We start from the raw sequence: 23588 nt of genomic DNA, 5'->3' as shown, positions 1-23588 counted from the left end.
ACCATCCTTTGGAGATGATTTAGCTTTGACTGAACTGTCGCGACTTCTCCTTTCTGCCACCATACAAGACATCCATATGCTAAAATTGGTCTAACGATAGTTGTGTAGATCCAATGAATATATCTGGGTTTGAGTCCCCATGATTTTCCAAAAGCTCGTCTGCATTGGCCGAAAGCCATGCAAGCTCTTTTAATCCTGAAATCAATGTGAGCAGACCAATTCAGTTTTGAGTCAAGAATAACCCCGACGTATTTAACTTGATCGACCACAGTGACCCCTGAAGCAAAGAACTGCAACGGACGAGCTCCTGTAATTATCCTACGATGAGTGAAAAGCACCATTGATGTTTTGCCCGGATTTACAGATAATCCAAACCTGACAACACCATTGTTCAACAGATCGCAGGGCTTGCTGCATTAAATCAAAGAGAGTGTTAATGCTTATACCGGTCATCAATATATGATAATCGTCGGCAAAACCATAAGTCGGAAATCCAAGGTTATTAAGTTTCCTTAACAAACTATCAGCGACTAGGTTCTATAAAAGTGGGGATAGTACACCACCTTGAGGACACCCACAGACACTCAGCTTTCTAATCTCTGGCCCGCCGAAGCGATGATCAAAGAAGTTGATTGCTAAGCATTGCGTGTATCCAGTAAGGGAAAAACCCAAGATATTCCGTTCACGACTGCAATGTTTAACCTCCTGCAGCCATTCAGCCATCGGCACGGAAATACACCTTGACTTAGGAGTTCCTATTTTTGTGGCCTTTTACGACATGGAATAGGAAACCAGTGGATCAATTCTTGGTAAAAAATAATTCCGCCGGATGCCACACGGCTTACCTGTTTGGTGGACTTATACCACCGGTACAGGTGGACCGTAGCGTTATTCTTAGCAGTTGGGAAACCGCTACCGACACTACACGGCTATCTAGGCTGCTCAGAGAGGGAAGTTAACATTGATGGTCAACTTCCATGGATGGCCGAGCAGCCGTGACGGTGCTCATGAGGAGATTATACTTACTGCAAGAGCTATCAAATCGGTATGAAATTTTGAAGTGAGTTCCTGTTTCGGAAAAAAATGAGCAAATTAATTTAAAAAATACATCGAAGAAGTGGAAGAATCTTTTTTTCGTTCTGTACAGATGATGCAGAACCAATACCATTTTTTAAACACCCGGGTATATCATGTACCAGATGTACCGCTATGAAAGCATTTTTTTTGTTCAAATGAGCGACTGAAAGCAAAAATCGGATAAGTGCAACTTAGTTTGGAAAACCCGTTTATGTATTTTTGAATGCAAAAATCGGATAAAAACATTGAGAGCAAAAATCGTGCCGAAACTGCCGCTGTGGGAACGCAGCTTAGACCAAGTTGTCCTTAACAAACAAGCAAACCATGTTTCGTCCACAGCGGCAGTCGGTAAAAACTTTGAATGCAAATACCTTTGTTTGTTTTGGAAGAACCGGTTAAGTTTTGTCCGGTTTTTGAATTCAAAGTTATTTTGTCCGGTTCTTGCAGAAAAGATGTTTTTAAACGATTCTTGCATTGCAAAATCCTTGCCCGGTTTATGCTTTCAATGTTTTTATCCGATTTTTGCATACAAAAATACTTAAACGGGTTTTTCACACTAAGATGCACTTATCCGATTTTTGCTTTCAGTCGTTCAAATGTAACACTAATTTTGAGTGGAAAAATAAAAAGGCTCGCTGAAACTCTAACTGGGCCCTTGTGAAGCACGATACCAACTGGTAAAAAATGGGTTATATAAAACATATAATAATAATAATAATAATAATAATAATAATAATAATTGGTTCAACATAAAATATGATAATACATATAAAAAAGAAAATATTAGAAATAATTCTTTACAATATCGCATGCGCTATCCAATATAACAAATATTAAAACTAAAGTTGTGCTATAAATCAGTGGAAGTAAAAAAAATCATATGAGAAATATAAAACGGTTTAAATGTTTCTATTACACAGATAGAAATCCGGATTAGAACATTTAAAATACAGAGGCGGTGCTCATGAGGAGATAATACTTTGTTTGAATGTAACACTAATTTTGAATGGAAAAATAAAAAGGCGGGTGAGTAATGTCAGAGAAATAACCTGATTGACTTGAATACGAACAAAAATGACTCGCTGAAACTTAAACTGTGCCCTTATAAAGCACGATACCAACAGGTTAAAAATGGGTTACATATATAATAATAATAATAATAAGTTAAACATTAAATATGATAACACAGAACGAATGTATAGAAAATATTAGAAATAATTCTTTACGATAACGCATGCGTTATCCAATATAATAAATATTCAAACTAGAATGAGAATAATCGATTCGATTTCCTGCGATAATTGTCAACTTTCGATTCTCTCTTGGTAAATTCCACACAGCGCACTTTCTCTATCTTACGGGCCGTGAAATACTCAGAGTATTAGGTGAAGCGAAAAAATGAAGAAAAATTCTCGCACGGTTCATGCATTGAGAGGCAACGAGTTCTTGTAGCATCATCTACCAGATTGAAAATGTCGTATACAATGTGGATAAATATCGAACCGCTTTCTGCCGAATGATCGACAATCACCAACACTGCTTGGCGTCCCTGTTCCGGCTCCTCATAAAGACAGGTTCAAAGATTTTATCGTTGATTCGAAACGACACCCATACTAGTATAAAGATGTGTTCCACATCAATACTTTTATTTTCGCATTGCGTGTGAGCGTTACCCTCGTAATTGAATGCGCAAACTTTTTTCAACTTCCATTTTGAAGAATCCAATGCGTAGAAATGGAGAAAATTTAAATAATTCTTTAAGGTTATTTTTGGGCCAGAAAAGTGCCTTGAATTGCCTTGACCTATGGGATCTACATTTAGGCAGAACTGAGATGGCTCTTGACGTGTACACTCGGTAAACTCGTGCGAAATTTGACTCGGAATTCATTGTGTTTCCAATTCTATTCCAAATTAGATGGAACAATCGTTTCCAGGCGAAATCAGTTGGTACATTGGGAACTCACAGTGAAACTTAACTGAGCAGCGGTGTTTTCAAACTCCCATGAAACTTTGACTACATCCACTGCTGAACACTGAAAACACAAATCACTTTTAAAAAGTTCCCGATTAAGTTCCTGTACGGGGTTCCCAACGTGGTCGATATAGACCCCTTGGGGTCGATATTCTTTTTGTGGGGGTCGACGTAAACGAAAACTGACTATGGGGGTCGACGAGGTCTAGAAATCGACCCCCTATTGTTTGATATAAGTTGTTATTTGAAATATTTACGCTAAAAAATTGTGTTTATTTGCCCATCCGCAGAAATTGATAAGTATTTTACATCAATATTAAAAAAACAAGAAATTGAATTTTCAAAAGAAATTTGTTGATGGGGGTCTGAGGCCTAAGTTAATTTTAGTAAAGGGGTCCAAGACCCAGAATAGTTTGGAAACGCCTGGATTAAACGGTCAAAGATAATGATTTTTATGTGAGAAATGAAGAACGTGCGAGACCATCGAAAAAGCTTTAATACACCGAATTGCTAGCAATATTTGATGAAAATGAAAGGATTAGAAAGTTGTAGTGTATCGTCAGGGCGCCGAGAGAGGGGGATACCAAATGATCAAAATCAGTTGCAAAGTTCAGGAAGGATACAATCAAAGCACTTGACTGGGAGCTTCTCCCTCGCCGTCGTATTAATTTATTTCCGACTACTATTAATTTATTTCCGACTACTATCAATCGACACTAAATTAGTGAAAACCAAGATAAAGATAGGAAATAAGACACAGAACAACCAAAGTACTGTAACAAAGATGAAATATTTTATTATAAAATCACTTGAAATGTAAATCATACAGAAATGAAAAGTTTGTTTTTATCGAATAGCCACGCATTGACTTTGCACCATTTCAAATCCTACGAAGAAGTCGAAAATTGGATGTCTGATTGGCGAGGTATCCACAAATTGTCAGAAAGATGGTCACTATTTCGACTATTTTATTTAATTTTCTCATTCAAATTAAACTTTTTGTTTTAACAAAAACACACTCATGTCATACTTGGTGAATAAATAATTTTTAGATACATCGAAGAGTTTCATATTTTAAAAAAATGTGGAAAAGTTCAGTATTTGAGATTTTCTTAAATAACAACCAATCCACCATGCACTTCTCTTTAATTGCTTCCAAACACAACACACCAAGTAGTAACGCAACGAATTTCGTGTTGTGAGACCAGATCGATATTTTATCATAATGCGATATTCCGTGAAATGTTCTCTGGCCCACAAACTTTCTTCCAATGTGATCACTGTGTGCAGAAAAACTGCAGCCCACTCCCTATATTTGAGTCTGTAACCAGTTTTATTTGTCTGATCAATGTAATCACAATACTGACATGCTCAAAAAGTCTGTCATAGTCAAGCATAACAACTGTCAAAATATTGACTGTACACGCTTAGAAAAAGTTACTCAAAGTTTGAGTACTAGTTACTCATTTTCAAATGATACATGGAAACGTCAAAAATTGAGTAGTTATCATCAATGATATTGAGTAACTCCTACTCTAAATTTGAGTTTAACGCAAAATCTCGTTTTATAGTTACTATTCGCATTCGCGATAAGTCTAAAAGTTGTAATAACCATTTGTAGCAACAGGTTGTATTTTTTGTTAGTGAGACGCGTATTTCGAGGATGAGTCGATCAACACAAACGGTGTTGTGTCTGCAAAAACCGGAATGATCAGCTTCGTGTTGTGCTTTAGAATGGAAACGAAACGAGCATAACACACTACTCCAAGCGACCACCACTTGATATAGTATTGAGTTCAATTATTTAACATTTTAATACAATACACTCAGAAAAGGAGCAATTTTTTTGCAAATTTGGTATATGTGAAATAAAATTTCACACAAAATTTGAGTGGTAGTTACTCTATTTTTGTACATGTACGAATAAAGTATTACTCAGTAAATGAGTAGATTTTACCCAAATATCGTTTCCAGTGGAAGAACTCAAATTTGAGTAACTTCGGAGTTACTCTAAATTAGAGTTGTTCCACTTTTTCTGTAGATGAGTGAGATCTTACTCATTTTTGAGTAACTATTTTTAAGCGTGTAGGCAGTCAAACTTGACTGTTGCAGTCATTTAACTATGAATAGTGTGACCACATTTCCAGACCAAATATGAACTGCCGAAAAATTACTTGTCTGTGGCAGATGAACTGTGACAGATAAACTCGGTCTAGGTCGGTCTCTCCTTCCATCTTAGTTTCATCCAAATTCGGGTATGTGATGACTTGTTATCCATTCCTGGAATTGCTCGAAAACAATTACTACCTGATTATGTAACTGATCTGATAATAGTTTAGTGTGAACTCTTTGATGTTACTGCGTTAAATAGATCCTAGAACTGGCATTTCTACCCTAGGGCCGACATGCACAGAACGGAGGGAGTCTGCCCACAACCAAGCTGTTTCGCCTCGAACGAGAAACTGGACGCAGAACAAGAAACGGATTCGGAAATTCTCCACTTCCATTAGCATGTGAGGCGTTGGGCAGTTGCATCCGCCGGAATGTAGTGGCATAATGCATACTGCATTCGGGGCCGCTCGGGTGAATTGTGGTTGGTCTTCACGTTGCCTGGTCAAATACAGACTCAGCAATCAAACTGAATTATGCTAGAGGCATCTGATTCCGACATTATCCTGCGAAACTCCGATTCCATATTTATGGGAAATGCTTACTTTCATTTCTGCTGCTTTAGTCTTAGCATTTCGAACTGTCCATACGTGCAATGAAACTTGGTGCAACCGGATAGCCGGCTTCGCTGCTGGACTGGACGGAATCTCCTGGAATGCACCAGGAGCTAACTGAAGCTATGTTTGTCGGAGAAACAGAATACACAGCGAGCATAATAGCTGCTGTTTGCTTATCAAAGAAACGCTGTGAAACGAACCAGTAGAGCCGTAAATTTTGAACTTTATACTTTGAATCCCTATAGCGGTATATGAAGAATCGTTGCCACATGAAAATTTTATTGGCTATCATGCTTATACCACTTGTACAATCGAATCGAACATATTTTCGTATGTGTGTTATTTGGTTTTATTGGTTTCAGACTACAACTGCTCTGCCAGGTGTTTCTTTTTCTACAGAATAACTGAATCGGTTTATACAAGCATCTAGTCCAAACGAGAGGTTGACTATCTCCAAATACTATTATCGAACATTGTGCATCACTTGCAGGTTTATAATTTGAAGAAATCATTGAATGACAGCACAAATGTCGTCATGTTTCGTTGCACGAGAAATCAATTAAGTAAAAACGATTTTTTCAAATAATGACGAAACGGTGAACAATTAATAATTGTTTTAATCACATAAAGTTTGTTTCACTTGATCAAGATAACCCACAAAATTAACTCTATCTTTGAATTGTTTTATGATACTAATCCATTGAGCAGTAAAAATGTAGTATTTCGTTACACTTTCACCCAGTGGCGTACCAATTAAAAATTGTCCTAGGGCAAAACTTGATTTGCAGCCCCCATCATTGTTTTAGTGAGCAAACAATAAAAGTTTCCTCGACTCCATCTTTGAAGGAATCTATTTGGTGCTCAAAGACAGACGGGTGTGTAATGTCATAAAACTAAGACTGCTTTTCCACACTTCGGAAAAAATTTCTTTGGTTTGAGTGAATTCGTTAAATATTTATCATAAAAAGTGTAACAAACATAATAGAAATACACGTACGTCGAATCATATCAAAAATTTGGAATAATTACATTTTTCATGACACTGTAAGCAAAATGATGGCAACGACTTACGTATAAAACCCAATATTTTCAAATTATAACGCAAAATGTTCGTATTTTTGTGCTTTCATGGATAACTTTTGAGGATCCAACGATTTATTAATTTTTAGCTTGACGTAAAGCCGCCATGACTAAGTTCAGTTTTTGCAATGACTGAGCGAAAATATATATTGGAGAAGCCAAGTGAAAGAAAAACTAACAGAAAAGATGAATTTTTGGAAAAAGATACGCTCAGAGACAGGACTCGAACCTGCGTTCTTATGCATTCCGTGCATACGCGCTACCATTTCGCCACTCTGATCTTGCTTTAGCCACACTAAAACTCACAGACATGGTAGCAACGTACATCGAACATGGTCTACATCCTGGCCGTCACCCGACCGACACCTTATATCCAAACATCTTCTCTGTCCATCAAACACTAGTCCTCTCGCTTTATACCTATTTCTCCGATCAAGCATTGAGTAGGAGAGTGTATTTATAATCGCTTGTCACCTTCTTTAATGGTGCCAGTCGCTGGCTGGACATCGCGCGAAATGGTAGCGCGTATGCACGGAATGCATAAGAACGCAGGTTCGAGTCCTGTCTCTGAGCGTATCTTTTTCCAAAAATTCATCTTTTCTGTTAGTTTTTCTTTCACTTGGCTTCTCCAATATATATTTCCGCTCAGTCATTGCAAAAACTGAACTTTTGAGGATCGTCAAACCATATTTGGTAAATTGTTGTATCTGAAACATATAGAAATGTATGTCATACATTAAAAATAAAAGGATACAATAAAACAAAATTTCTTAGAATCTGCTCGGTTTTTGTTGTTTGAATTTGGAAATACGAAATTCATAAATATATTTAAAAAAAGCATAGGATTCGTCAACTCATAAAGTTGTAGTGTATTGTTATGAATAGCCAAACTCTTACTACTCGTATAACATAGATGTATAGGTCAGTCGATCACAACACTTATCAAACTCAGCATTCACATCTTTCGTTTATAAACCGGATGAGAAATACACAGCTCATTCCAAAGGTTTTGATTCATAACAAAGAATAAACTAATTCCCTACAAAGCTACGAACGATCAAACCAATTATAAGAACATTTTGATTATAAATTGAATGACTAAATTGACCGTCTTAAACAACATGCACAAATACACCGAAACCTCCATTTACGAAATAAACGGGGGTTAGTAAATGGAGAAAGTTCGTAAAAAAAGTATACGTTATTTGGGATTTGGTTCGTAAAAAAAGTTTTGGGTAATGAATAAGGAAACATGGCCATTTTCGGAACGGATGTGATAAGTGGGTGCAAGAAAATGATGTTTGGGATCGGTTCAAAATCCAAGATGGCGACTTCCGGTTTATCGATATTCCTTAAACATCCTTACAATGTGGGTATTTTCGGAACGGGCCATTCCTAAAAACCCTTACAATGTGGGTATTTTCAAACCGGAATTGATGAGTAGTTGACGGAAAACGATGTTTAAGTACTTCGGAAATCCAAGATGGCGACTTACGGTTTGTCGATATTCCTTAAAAACCTTTACAATGTGGGTATTTTCGGAGCGGGAATGGTGAGTAGTTGACGGAAAACGATGTTTGAAGTGGTTCGGAAATCCAAGATGGCGACTTCCGGATTATCAATATTCCTAAAAACCCTTACAATGTGGGTATTTTCGGAACGGGATTGATGAGTAGATGACGTAAAACGATGTTTGAATTGGTTCGGAAATCCAAGATGGCGACTTCCGGTTTGACAATATTCCTTAAAAACCCTCACAATGTGGGTATTTCCGGAACGGGATTGATGAGTAGATGATGGAAAACGATGTTTGAAGTGGTTAGTTACGGTTTTAAATTTCGACATTCTAAAAATTATTATTGAGTCGAAAAGGTTCCTTTATCAGGAAGAAGAGATTGCCATACTGAGGGGTGTATATTGCTTCATTCGATTCGGAGAAAGTCGATCCTGCCAGTTTATCTGCTATTTATTTCTGGAATTGCTAAATGTTAGAAATTCAGTGTCATGTGGTTGTCTAACTGACTCTTACCACTTGAGCCAAAAAATATCCCTTTTTCTCAATGGCTTACAAAATGTTAAATCATATTCCGACGGGCCAGTTGACATGAGATTTTGACAAATTTAAATAAAAACAAATGAGTCGTGATGAGAGTAACAGTACTTTTTTCGACTTTATCACGTACACTAAAACAACTGAAATTATAAGTGTAACACTGATTATAAAAAATATTGGAGTGAACAATCATTGATTTGAAACCAAATTTTAATGTTTGTGGTTGCTTCCAAATATTAGATTGAGACTTCCAGTTGTTCAATAAAATATTGCAAGCATACAATATAACTATAACAATACAAAATTATGATAGCTGTTCAGACGTCTACTTGTTATGGTCAGTTCGAAAATATAGTACAATATTCAAACAATAATGATTAGCAGCATAACTTCTTTTAAACGATATATAATCATATCGTAATGATCGTCAAAGAATACCGATACAACTGAACTCACCATTTTGATTTTGGAAGCGCTTTCAAACATGATTTCCCGGTGTATACTCATCAAACCCGTCCCGAAAATACCTATATTGTAAATGTTTTTAAGCAATATCAAAGAACCGGAAGCCATATTGGATTTCCACTTCAAACATCGTTTTCCGTCATCTACTCATCAATCCCGCTCCGAAAATACCCACATTGCAAAGGTTTGTAAGGAATATCGACAAACCGGAAGTCGCCATCTTGGATTACCGAACCACTTCAAACATCGTTTTCCGTCATCTACTCATCAAACCCGTTTCGAAAATACCCATATTGTAGTAATTTCCATGGAGCCGAAAATTGTTTTCATTGGATGCGAAAACCTCTTTTTACGAAGTTTACGTTATTTGGGATTTGGTTCGTAAAAAGAGTTACGTAAAAAGAGGTAACGTAAAAAAGTGTTCGTAAACGGAGGTTTGGGTGTATTCTCTCATATAATTAAATTAAAAAATACTCATGGTTCATAACCATCCATGATTATTGACTGTTTTACTACTGAACAAAATGTGTCGTAAGCCCACAGCAACCACAACTACTGAAAATATTGTATGTGTGAGTTTTGCATAAGTTGTTCAACTCATGCGTTAGGAATTTTGCGCATCTTATATTTAAATTGAATTTCACCTTAATGCTCGTTCATACCAAACATATTAGAAAACCTCAACTTTGAGCTATGTTTGGATACCTCATACTACTGAAAATTTTGTCATAAATTACTGAACATGTATAGTCTTTGCTAACTTTCGCTCAATATTGTGGGTTGTAGTTCTTTTCAATGAAACTTACTCTATTTTCACAGAACCACTGACCAAAAAATCGATAAAAAGTCAGTTTTATAGAAATTCTATATCCTTTCTATAAAGAATAGCAAGAAGGTTTTCTTTTCATAGTGATCTATTAGGTTCTATACAACCATCGCATAACCTCACAAAATAAGCTTAACGAACGCCGTTTGACAATAACCAGTTTACATGTTCATTTATGTAATTTAGTATGCACACAAACCGCTGATAGCTGTCAAACCTTTATTCATGAGATAGTTTTAAATTTGATTAGTTTCTAACGAGGAAAACAGATTGGAAAAATGAGATGCCAATAAAACTATGTAAAGAAAATCGCGAAAAAGCTACCATAGAGACGGGACTCGTACCCGTAATTAGGTCCTAGCCAGGGAAATCATTTTGCCAATTAAACTACCATGCATGTGAAACACACGAAGAAACAGCCTACTCGAACAGAAGAACCGAGCAAGTTCAGCTGTGTTCGGGTGCCACACCGTTATTTGCAAGTCATTATGACGTAGGACTACGTCTTTATTTACTATACTCACCTGGGTGCATTTTCAAAATTTCACGACACGAAAATGTAACAAAATTTTGATTTGATTTCATAATAACTTTTTCCTTGATTGAGTATTTTCTCTAATTCTTTCATGAAGCGAATGGAAAAAAATGTAAGGTTTATTACGAAAACATTGTTTAAATAATGAAAAAATAGTTCCCAAACACGAAACATTAAAATTAACTAAATCTATGAATAGACTTTGTTGCACGTTTGCTAGCTTCAGGCTATGATAATTTATGAACGGAGACACATCGGGTGCGCAGGCTGCCATCTACGCCAAGACAGTGGAACTACACCCGGCATTATTCAATTGATGCCTCAGTCAATGGCGAATATGAGGTTCCTTTCCTCTGGTTTAAACGTTGAAAAAACAGTTCTTCTGTAAAAAAAACTAGTTCTCCTGTGAGCATATCTGCTGTTGGTCATTCGCAGTGTGAGCTTCGTTTCAAACAAAAGTTATTGCATCATCTAGCTGGTTTTTTTTTTCTGAGCAAAGCTCACAGCTCGATCTTTCAAAAATTCTGCTTGTTTTAAGCACTGCTCGTTAATTGAGCGTTGTCAACATCTAGCTGGTAGTCGTTTGCATTGGAGAAAACGAAAAGTGGACAACGATGGAGAACATTGTACAAAATCAGCCGTTCTAATGGCTCTAAATGTTATCTAAGAAACTATTATGATTACTTCTTTGAAAATCGAAGGTAAGAATCATCAGTTCAATGCAAATCTTGAATAATTTGAATAGCTTTGTGCAGTTTTCGCTGTGCGTAATTTGCACCAAACGAACGGTAACTATCATTTTGTTGCATGGCGTTCGAGAAAAATGTTCCGAACAGTGTTTAATATCGTAGAGAATTCAACAATGTTGTCCTTCTGAATGCTTGAAATGAATCCCGATAGTTGATTGATTGATAGTTTCTATCACTGAAATCTTGAGATGAATGAAACATGGAAATATATGAGCGATTGTGTCATCCTCCAGCTGCTGGTCGTTCGCATTCGCGAAAAATACACCGAAATGTGTGCGACGCAGGATAATCACTATTAGAATTATTCTTCTTTGAAATATGCAAATCGGAAGTAAAAATAATCCGTTTAGAAAAAATCTAATGAAATAATCAGTGTAGTGAACCGATCGCAGTGCGGACTGCGCAATAAACGAATGCAAATAAAACCAACATTCAGTTGTTTTGAGTTCAAGAAAAATGCAACGAGCAGTGTTTAATACAAGAGAAAATTCCGTAATATGGCACCTGTACGAAAGAGAAATAAACCCCAAAAACATTATTTTCATATCGGAAATCCTTCGTGAAGCAACATTCCAAATGTTTTAGTTTTGAAAACCTAATATGGGCAGCGCTTAAAGCGGTTATTTTGATGATATAAAAGAAATGTAGGCAATCGTTCAGTTTTATCTTTGTAAAAGATTGGCGACAGTTTGAACATCCAGGTAAAATACGATGCGCCAAAGGCCAAGAAGAAGCGCGATAACGAAAGTTCGCATAATTCGTCGAGGCCCACCATGTCAATTGCGGAGGGCGTTAAGCGCCACAGAGCTGAGCTGAGCTGAAGTAGATCGCCCGTAGTTGCGATTGATCGTGATTGACCGAATGAGTGGAAATGTACAATGAACCAAGAAAATGAAGCTTGGGAGAAGCAAATCATTTTCACTGTACATACCCACACACACTATGGGTCCGCTGCAGACCAACCCTAGACCTTTAGTCTGAATGACACGATCGACTTGTAAACTTTACACATTCCATAGAAATCCGACAACACTGACAATGACATGCAGATGGCGCTTCGATCGGTAAACAGGCTAACATCGTTGAATTTTGGGGCGGTAAATTTTCAGTTTCCACCGCTTGAGCATCTTTAGTTTCGCGGATCAATATTCAATAAATAGCACTGTCACTACTAAACACACACTTGCCACACCAGCACTATCACTCAAAATAACTATTTCAATCAAATTTTAAACTATACGTATCAAACAACACATTGAAATTATACTGTTTTAAGATCAGCACCAGGACATCGCATCGCCTGCGGAGCGCGTTGAGCGTCACAGAGAGAATAAAATACAATCTCAATCTTTTGAAACCGGATGGTCCTTTTCAATACTACTAATCTTAAATGGTCAAACGGTAGGGATGTCCGATACCGAGTCGATACTTTGAGGTATCGAAACTTTCTTTCAAGAATCGGGAAGATGCCAAGAAATGCGAAGACACTAGCGTATTGAACATTTGCACAATTCCAGAAATAAACACAACAAATGGTGGAAATACTAGGATGGACTTTCTTAGATTTGAATGAAACTTTGAACACACCTTCGATATGGCAAACCATTAATTTTTCACGAAAGATGTGTTCCAATTTTCACCCAAATCGGAGTATATCAATTCTGATGACGTGGTACTCATTTCTGGAATTGCGTTGTGGAAGCATTTAATTGAAATAACAAGTGAAGTAACTTCTTATAAATCAAACTATGACTGCATGCTTGCTTTACCTATTAAAGGATCTTCAACGAACCGAACACTAAATAATTACACCGACAAAAATAGTCAATACATGATTCGAGTTGTAATTCTTACACATGAGTGTAGCAGATGTTATTGAATAAATTGACAACTCACTCAACCAATGTCTGAACACGCAAACATACTTATTTGGTTTCCATTCGAGTACGAAGGGGAAATCGTGCAGCTGTTACTGTTTATTTCATACAATTTAGCTCTACTTTTTACTACTTTGCTCAGCTTCCACATTATTTCCGTCTCCCGACTACATTGTAGCTATTTCCATTTCACTTCATTTCAGCTGTACCACGATTTACGCTGGACCCGGAAAATGTAACGGCCAAAACTGGTGCCCACGTAACGCTCGAATGCGAAGCGGACGGAAATCCATTGCCGCACATCTGGTGGAAGCGCAACGGCCAACCGCTGGCAGAAACCAAACGGATATACTTCAGCGACGATAACATCGAGCTGACCATCGAACACGTGAAGCAGTCTGATTCGGGTGAGTACGGAAGTAATATTCCCTGTCTCTGTTTCAGTTTCTTTCATAGTAGAATCATGATGGTCAAAATTTCCAGGAATGCAGTTGTAGGTCATGTTAGTTCAGAGCTTTACGTTTTCGTTACACTTTTTTTTTATAAATCGAAGGTGCAGAAAATTTGTAATTTCTTTTAGATTAGGCTTCAATTTTCAGTTCATATTATCTGATGGTGAAATGGTGCGAATTTCACTATACCGGTATCAAATGTTCGGCTTCGAAAATGCCGGAAATAGTGACAGAAAAATAAATTACTAAATCAATATGCAATCAAATCTTGGTTCCTTTCGACCCATTAAAGAATCCACCAACCTGTTAGAAGGGTGGTTACTTCAACAATATAACATTAGTCTATGCAAAAGCACAGTCGCCGACCTGGAAGGATTCTTAGTGTCAGTAGGATCCATAGTACTAGCCATGCAATGATTATGTCTGAATGAAGTCTGTTGAAACAGAAAGGCCAAATTCCACAAAAGGAATGTAAGAACCAAGACTTTGCTGTGCAAAAGCAAAAGAAGCTTATCTCACTTAGCATGGACGTAAATTACTTCAAATTCAGAGACGAGTTTTATGAACAACTAGCTGATTTACCCGGCGTTGCTCGGAAATGTTTCGTGGCAAGGCCGAAAAAAAAATCTAGAAATTGTCCTCCCCATTGATACTGTGATTGTAATGAAACACAACTTAGACGACAACCCGATTGAACAATACTCCGTTCATGTACAGATTGCGAATGATCAGTGTCCCATCTCAGATCTCACAATAATCATAACTTTCATGGTATTCTCGACAAATTGGGTCAGTTTTATATTTGAACCCTTTTGTTAGAAACATTTAAAACATCTTCATCTCAATGAATACCTTCTTAGTAACCTCCGAGTTTCATATGTATATGTGCTTGTAACGTACTTGAATTATTATGTATATGTGTTTGTAACGTACTTTCGCACTTCCTCGTAACATTCGATCTACGATACCTTCAGCTTCCATGGCTATAAACACTTGCTACTCCTCCTCTTTATAAAAATTCTTATTACATCATTATTTCCACGTAATTGCTCAAGATTTTCTATCTGATAATGATTATTTTATAACGAAAGGCTATTTAATATCATAACTACATTCGTACTATAGAATAACATTTTTATATCATTTATTTCAACCCGCACTCCAAAAAAATTTGAATTTTACAGATGACTTAATTCCTCATATGATGTAATACATAAAGACCTAATGTTCCAAATGACGGGAAATTTCATTTGTAATGACTTAATTTCAGATTAGCATTAATTTTACAGATTTCGACTGTAACTTGCGTTCTGCTAGCAGGTGCGACTGTATGGATTTAAATGAATCTTTTATCCGCCAAGCAGATGTGTGCTTCTGTGGCTCAGTCCACTAGCAGACGTACTTTGCGATCCAATGATTCTCGGTTCAAGTCACGGTGGTCGGTGGCTATCAGTATTTATTTTTTTCATTTCTATGAATTTCAAGTCATGGAATTTTAGACACAATACTTAATGTTCTTCCGCGTAAATTTGCGTGAACTTCGACGCTCCAGTTATGTGCATCTAACAAGATGTAAAATCACAGGGTTTTTCAGAAGTGTGCGGATTTAACCATTTTGGTCGTTCGCCGGGGAGGAAAACCTATAGAATAACGAATCAGTTAATACAAATGATGTTATTTCCATCACCTTGAGTCAACAGTTTTCTCAATTTACATAAAAAAAATGTACATTGATTGCATGATTTCGTCAATTTAGATCAATGTTGAGAGTACTTATCTTTTGTGAATATTGTTGTGAGCCTCAAATAGTTGCTAGAAATATGCTGTACTCGTAAAGAAGTACCCATTCTGTCGTAAAACCCGATCAATTTTCCCTTACACTTTCCATGTTCGGGGCACTTGCTACACTTCCTCACCTGACCCTATAATTTATTTTGATTTAACTTCCTGTTTGTCAGTGAACTTACTACAGATCTTCTCCATGATTACCCTGAGTAGTGTAGAAAGTATTTGAGCTTTTCAAAAAACATCGATTCCTACCTTTGGTACATGTGCCGAATCTCCACCAAATTCGTTTAGTTGTTTCGTAGTTATGCTGAGACTAAAATACATTCGCGTTCATAGGCAGATCAAGTTTATTTTTCCTTAGTTCTTTGAATTCCCCGGTAAAATGAAGCCAGATCTTTCAAAATTATTAAAAAAAATTGCCTTGCATTCATTTTAATAACAGCAATACTATCTACTACGACCTTGAAATTCTTGCCACTCTCTCGTTTTACAAAAAACTGGGAGATGAAAATTTATTTTCAAAAACACCTCCTTCTAGTCTAAATGTCGATTTTTTTCAATTTATATACATTTCGTCATTGGACCCCTCATCCTCTCCACCCCACACGAATACTATTAGAATCCTATCTATGTTGCGCAAAACGTATCTATCGTCTTCAAAAAGTATCGATTCTCGTTAAATTAAATAATTATTTTCATGAACCCTGTTAAGGAAACTTGCTACGCTCCCTCCCCCATTAAAATACCCTTACAACCAGAGATGGCATTTCACTAGAGTGATACACCAGGGCGTAGGTTTCAATTATACACTGCGGATACATTTGCTCCGCTCCACACAAAGTGGAAAGCGCACTTCTTCTAAGTGTCTAGACAGACAGATTTTGAGTGCGTGCTTATGTTGAAAGAAGCTGGTGCGAGAGAATAACATTATCTTCGCACAAATCGCTCTCACGTGCTCTCGCCTAAAAACACCCAAGTGATCACTGGCGCATTATGGTGAGCGAACACTTCTGTGAACTTTAATTAATAGAGAGTAGATCTGGTCTTGCTATGAAAAATTTGCAATAAAAACTGAAAATTTAACGATAAATTGTTTTATTTTGCTGATTTTGCGTGCCCCACGCTTCTTCTACGCAAACTATACACCAGAGTGCGCACCGGCGTGTACACCTCTGTGAAAGTATCTGCATCCACCTCAGAGAATTTATTAGCTAATGCTCTAGCACTTTGGTGCGATTCAGTGGAAGACGTAAAAGGAAATAAACAAACGCACTCATGATGCGTGCACACTTTATACAACAGTGGTGTATATATGTGAAAGAGAAGAGCTCTCGTTGAAGATGTCAGTGCGAGGGAAGAAATTTTTCTTGCTCTTCGTCACACAGAGGAGATGGACATCTCTGCTTACAACTATCTCTGCCGTTACATCCACCTCTTTAAAGGCTTTTGCTACATCTACCCCCCATATAATCATATCTAAGGTATGGAAAATGTTTACATGGCCTTCAAAAATTATCGATTCTGGTCAAGTTTTATGAATTTTTTCATGACCCCCCATGTTAATGATACTTGCTACGCTTCCTCCCGTTTAAAAATATCCCTATGACCATCTCTGAAGAGCAAGAAGTACCTGTGCCAAGTTTGGTTGCAAATCGTTCAGCAGTTCCCGAGTTATGCCGTTACAAACATACAAACATACATCCCTTTTCGCCAATAGAAAGGTTATGCAGTTGTCAATAGAAAGGGCCGAATGTCATATACCATTTGACTCAGCTCAACGAACTGAGCAAATGTCTGTGTGTATGTAACAAAAAATGTGCAATCGATTTTCTCCGAGACCGCTCATTGAATTTTTATAAACTTAGATTAAAATGAAATGTCTCACAGCGTCCCACAAAATTCCTGAATTTCATCTAGATGCGACTTCCGGTTCCGGAGTTATAGGGTAAAGTGTGTTAAATATTGTACACAGTCCCTTAAACTGGTGAAATAAAAACCTCAAAAATTTTTCTAAATAGGACTCTAAACTCCACAAATCGATAGCCATTGTCAGTAGGAAACTAAACCAACCAATTCTGGCTATCATGGCTCCCGGTCTTCGGTTCCGGAAGCACCGGAAATAGTGGTCAAATATTTCAAAGTGGATCTCACTCACTTTTCTCAGCGATGGTTTGACCGATTTCCACAAACTTAGATTCAAATGAATGGTCTCACGGTGCCATACGGAATTCTTGAATTTCATCTGGATGCGACTTCCGGTTTCGGAGTACAAATATTGTATATCGTCATTTTAACCAGTGAAAAAAAACCGTAAAAAATAATCGTCCTTTAGAGTACGATGGCAAAATCGTATAAACTCTTTAAAAGTTTAATAAAATCTAGTAAAGTTTGTACGTCATGTTAGTTGGTGGCCGTACGAACCGACTTCGATTATACCAGTTCTCGGGTTCCGGTGCTGGAAGTACATATAATAGTGAACCCATTTTGTTTTCTTAAGAATGACCTACGCGACCAAATCACTGTTTCATTTTGTATGTTATACGAGTTAATGCACAAACAATCCCTTAGTTTCTTTCAAAAATCGAAGAGAAACATTTTGAAAAGAATACCACAGTATTATATATATGAGAAAGGCATCACTATGTGGATTGATACAGGTTTTGTATATAGATTACACGGAGCACCAATGGGTAATTCTTATCAATTCACCTCTTTCTTATGTGAATAGATTATGGTGAATTTTGAAAAAAAAATCATGAAAACAAGAATTATTACCTTATCGCTAAAATATTGAAATGATACTCTCTGCATCATCAAACATGATTATTTAACAAGAGTTTTGGAAACTATTGATAACGCTCACTGCTGTTGAAAATTTGCAGTGTGAGTTTCGCTTCAAACAAGACCGATTGCGTCAGTCGGTGTTGAACAGTCGTTCGCACCGCACGCGTATAGCTCTTGGCTCCTGGAATTTTTTTTCTGGCTACCTAGAGTTTCATTGATTCAAGTCTTCAGTCTTTTTCAAGGCTACCTAAATCACTAACTAAGTGATACAAAGAGTGATATTAGAGTGACTAAGTGATACAAAGAGTGATATTAGAGTGACTAAGAAATTAATCAGCCTTTTTTAAGGCTAGCTAGGAGTCTAATCGAAGACTAATTTAGCCTAGTTAATTTAATTTAAAATTTCATTAATTTCAAAAATGCCTGCGTCCAACCGGAAAGGCAACAAGCCTAAGGCTAAAAATAATTCAATACGGAATAAATCACAATCCGTTATTCAACATTTTTCTAATAACATTCACGATCTTATAGAATCTGAATGTAAATATAAAAGACAACGGACGGATTTCCCTTCCGTTGATCCTATGCCGTCTAACAATATTTACGAGATTCTTCCTGAATCCGATTGTAGCGACATAGAAGAAAATTCTTCAAAAATTCCCAAAATGGACGCTTGTCGTTCTGGGAAGAAACATCAATCTATGCCACCAGTGACAGTGATGATTTCCGACTTCAAAGCATTCCGTACTGAGCTTTCTACTTTTCTCCCGGAAGTAAAAGTCTCATTTCAAATCGGACGAAGAGGAGAATGTCGAGTCTTGGTGGATGGATTGGAACATTACGAACGTCTTATTCGATATTTGTCCGAGAAACTTCATAAATTTTATTCATATGATATAAAATCAGACAGACCCTTCAAGGCTGTCTTGAAAGGATTATCAAATGATCAAAGTATTGATGAAATTAAAAATGAACTAAAAGAATTGCTTGGTTTTGCCCCTTCCCAAGTAATACTTATGAAAAAAAGAGCGAATGGTACTTCTAAACCACGCTCTGGAATTTCCCATGAACTTTACCTAATACACTTCAATCGAAGTGATGTAAACAATTTGAAAATTTTAGAAAAAGTACGTTTCATTTCCCACATTAAAATTCATTGGGAACATTATAAACGGCATAATCGTATTGCAAACTTAACGCAATGTCGTCGTTGCCAAGGCTTCGGTCATGGAACCAAAAATTGTCATATGGATATACGGTGTTTGAATTGTGGTAAATCGCATTCGAAAGACGTTTGTCCAATGAATGAAACCACTGATAAATTTTTATGTTCAAATTGCAATGGAAATCATAAATCCAATTATTTGAAATGTCCTGTCAGGGAAAAAATTTTAAACGCTCGTTCGCTTCGACAACAAGTCAAATCAACGACCTTAAATTTACAGAACATAACTGAAAATCAAAAAACCGTTACAAATGCCACGCCTAATTCTTTTAAGGCACTGATTTCTTCGAAACAAAAAACAGGTACGCCTGCCAATTCGTCTTCTAACGAAAACAATTTATTGACAGGTAGATCGACCTCGTCATCATCTTCTTCTAATGTCAGTTATGCTGGTATATTAGGTAGAAATCTATCACCTATTTCTTCTAATGTAAATAATCAAAACACAGGACCGCCTTGCAGTTCTTCTTCTAACGAAAACAATTTATTAATAGGTAGACCGGCCAAATCATCTTCTTCTAATGGCAGTCTACCTACAAATATTCCTTCAATGCCATTCGGTTCTTTAAATGAAGTCGATTTAGGCGATATAACTGAAAATAAAATGATCTACCTACAAGATCAACTTTTTCAAATGATCATCCAAATGAATTCGACTTCATCACTTTTTGAAGCATTTCAAATCGGATGGAAATTTGCAAATAATATTATAATGAATTTAAAATTTAACAGTGATGTTAAATAATTATTTGAATATTTTAAATTGGAATGCTCGATCTTTGAAATCGAGTGAAGATGAATTTTATAATTTTCTCACAAAATTCATATTGCCATTGTGACAGAAATTTTTCTTAAACCAAATGTAAAATTGAAAAGTAATCCACATTATGTGGTTCATCGATTTGACAGGTTTACTGGAATGGGTGGTGGAGTTGCCATTTTTGTCCAACGGCAAATTAAACATCGAATTTTACCTTCTTTCAATACTAAAGTTATCGAAAGCTTGAGAATCGAAGTTGAAACCATTCATGGAATTTATTTCATCGCTGGAGCATATTTGCCATTCCAATGCACCGGCGAACAATTAAATTTCTTTAAAGGCGATTTGCAAAAACTTACAAGATATCGATCGAAATTTTTCGTAATAGGGGACTTAAATGCTAAGCATGTCCAGTGGAATTGTAGGCAAAATAACAGTAATGGTAAAATACTTCATAATCAACTCTCAGTTGGTTACTTCACAGTTCTTCATCCCAGTAATCCTACTTGTTTCTCTTCCGTGAAAAACCCGTCTACAATTGATCTGGTTCTAACAGATCAAAGTCACATTTGTAGTGAACCGATTACTCATGCTGACTTTGACTCAGATCATCTTCCTGTAACATTCAGACTTTCCAACGAAGCTATAATTAATCCAATTAGTTCTATTTTCAACTATCATAGAGCTAATTGGTTGGATTACAGATCTCACATTGAAAATCATGTGGATCATGAAACTATTTTAGAAAATTCTGCGGACATCGACACAGCAATTGATAATTTGAATCATTATATTATCGAAGCTAGAAATCTTTCAGTTCCCAAAGCTCAAACTAAATTAAATTCTCCTATCATCGATGACAATCTTCAACTGCTCATTCGGTTGAAGAATGTTCGTCGACGACAATATCAACGTTGTCGTGATCCTGCTATGAAAAACATAGTTAAGGATTTACAAAAAGAAATTAAACATAGATTTACACTTTTGCGAAATGAAAATTTCGCTAAAGAAGTTGAACAAATTAAACCATATTCTAAACCTTTCTGGAAACTTTCTAAGGTTCTTAAGAAACCTCAGAAACCAATTCCTGCTCTCAAGGAAGGAAATAAAATACTTCTTACGAATGGCGAAAAAGCTCAAAAACTCGCTCAGCAGTTCGAGAGTGTCCACAATTTTAACTTGAACGTTGTGAGTCCTATTGAAAATGAAGTCTCACTGAAATATGATCATATTTCAACCCAAGTGTTATCACACGATGACATTATTGAGACGAATTTTGATGAAATTAAATCAATTATTAGGAAACTCAAAAACATGAAGGCTCCTGGTAATGATGGAATTTTTAATATTCTTATTAAAAATCTTCCCGATGTTGCCTTGAGACTCCTGGTTAAAGTTTTCAACAAGTGTTTTTCATTAGCTTACTTCCCAAAAAGATGGAAAAACGCTAAAGTAATTCCTATCCTAAAACCTTATAAAAACCCAGCAGAAACATCAAGTTATCGCCCAATTAGCTTACTTTCTTCTATCAGTAAACTTTTTGAAAAAATTATCTTGTTGAGAATGATGACTCATATAAATGAGAATTCAATTTTTTTACCAGAGCAGTTTGGATTTCGTCATGAACATTCAACTACTCATCAACTTGTCAGAGTAACGAACATGATAAAATCAAATAAATCTTCTGGGTTATCCACTGGAGTTGCTCTTCTAGACATAGAAAAAGCATTCGACAGTGTTTGGCACAAAGGTTTAATAGCAAAAATGTCTGATTTCCAGTTTCCTATTTATTTGATCAAAATGATTCAAAATTTTTTAACTGATCGTACTCTTCAGGTTAGCTATTAGAATTGTAAATCTGAATTGCTACCCGTACGAGCCGGTGTTCCGCAGGGTTCGAGTGTAGCTCCAATCTTGTATAATATTTTCACTTCTGATCTTCCAAATCTACCCGTTGGTTGTCAGAAATCGCTATTCTGTGACGACACAAATCTGTTAGTCACAGGTAGAAATCTAAGAGTGATCTGCAGTCGCCTACAAAGAAGTTTAAATATTTTCAGTGATTATCTGTCAAAATGGAAAATTAAACCAAATGCAGCAAAAACGCAATTAATTATCTTTCCTCACAAGCCAAGAGCTTCTTTTCTTAAACCAAACAATAATCAACTTCTCAAATTGAATGGCTTGGAATTGACATGGTCTGATCAAGCTAAATACTTAGGTTTAACGTATGACAAAAAACTCACTTTCAAGGATCACATTGAAGGAATCCAGGCAAAGTGTAATAAATATATTAAATGTTTATATCCTCTTATAAACAGAAATTCCAAGCTCTGTCTAAAAAACAAATTGTTAATTTATAAACAAATTTTCAGACCAGCCATGCTTTATGCGGTACCAATTTGGTCAAGCTGTTGTTCCACCAGGAAGAAAACGCTTCAAAGGATTCAGAATAAAATTCTGAAAATGATTCTGAAGCGTCCTCCCTGGTTTAGTACAAATGAGTTACACAGACTCACAAATATAGAACCATTAGATGTAATGTCAAATAATATTATAAGCAAATTCCGACAAAAATCGATGCAATCTTCAATTGAATCGATTCGCTCTCTGTATTAGTTAGTAAGTTAGTATATAAGTTCCTTTTCCCCATTACACAATACAAGTAGGTTTAGAATTTTCCCTACACAAAAATCTCAGAATTGCGGAAGCAAATGATGTCTTCATGGTAATAACCAAATCATATATATACAACAGGGCTGAAAAGTCACCACTTGTGGCTGAACACCCAATTTAAATCTTAATAATTTAATTTAATTTTAAGTCATATTCCAATAAATAGTTATTTAAAAAAAAAAAAATAAAAAAAAAAAAGACCGATTGCGTCATCCAGTTGCTGGTCGTTTGCATTGGAGAAAAAGAAAACAAAAAATGAACAACATTGAGATAAATTATAAAAATTTGCCGTTCTGATGGCTCTAAATGTTATCTAAAGAACTATAAGGATTACTTATTTGCAAATCAAAAGATAAAGATAAAGATAAAAATCATCAGTTTAGTGAAACTCTAGAATAATTTGATTAGATTTGTGCACTTTTCGCTGTACGATTATGTTGATCCGCGAGGTGGCATTAGTAGATCAACATAATCTGCTAATGGACTGATGAGCTGAATGCGAAACGTAAGTAACTCAAATTATGTCAAGTTAATATAGCTGAG

At 36.3% G+C, this 23588-nt stretch overlaps 1 protein-coding gene across 4 annotated transcripts in view; it reads left to right on the top strand.

Moving 5' to 3' along the window:
* Positions 1-23588, top strand: part of LOC131436539 (peroxidasin) — a 416998-nt gene that overhangs the window by 349708 nt on the left and 43702 nt on the right. For all 4 annotated transcript variants that reach the window (XM_058605296.1, XM_058605295.1, XM_058605297.1 and 1 more), the window contains one exon: positions 13564-13767. In XM_058605296.1, coding sequence (XP_058461279.1) covers positions 13564-13767 — 204 coding nt within the window. The remainder of the gene's footprint in view (positions 1-13563; positions 13768-23588) is intronic.

This window comes from Malaya genurostris, chromosome 3 (genome assembly GCF_030247185.1).
Source record: "Malaya genurostris strain Urasoe2022 chromosome 3, Malgen_1.1, whole genome shotgun sequence".
NCBI lineage: Eukaryota > Metazoa > Arthropoda > Insecta > Diptera > Culicidae > Malaya > Malaya genurostris.
Note: the sequence above shows the minus strand (reverse complement) of the source record. Positions and strands in the feature narration are given on the sequence as shown.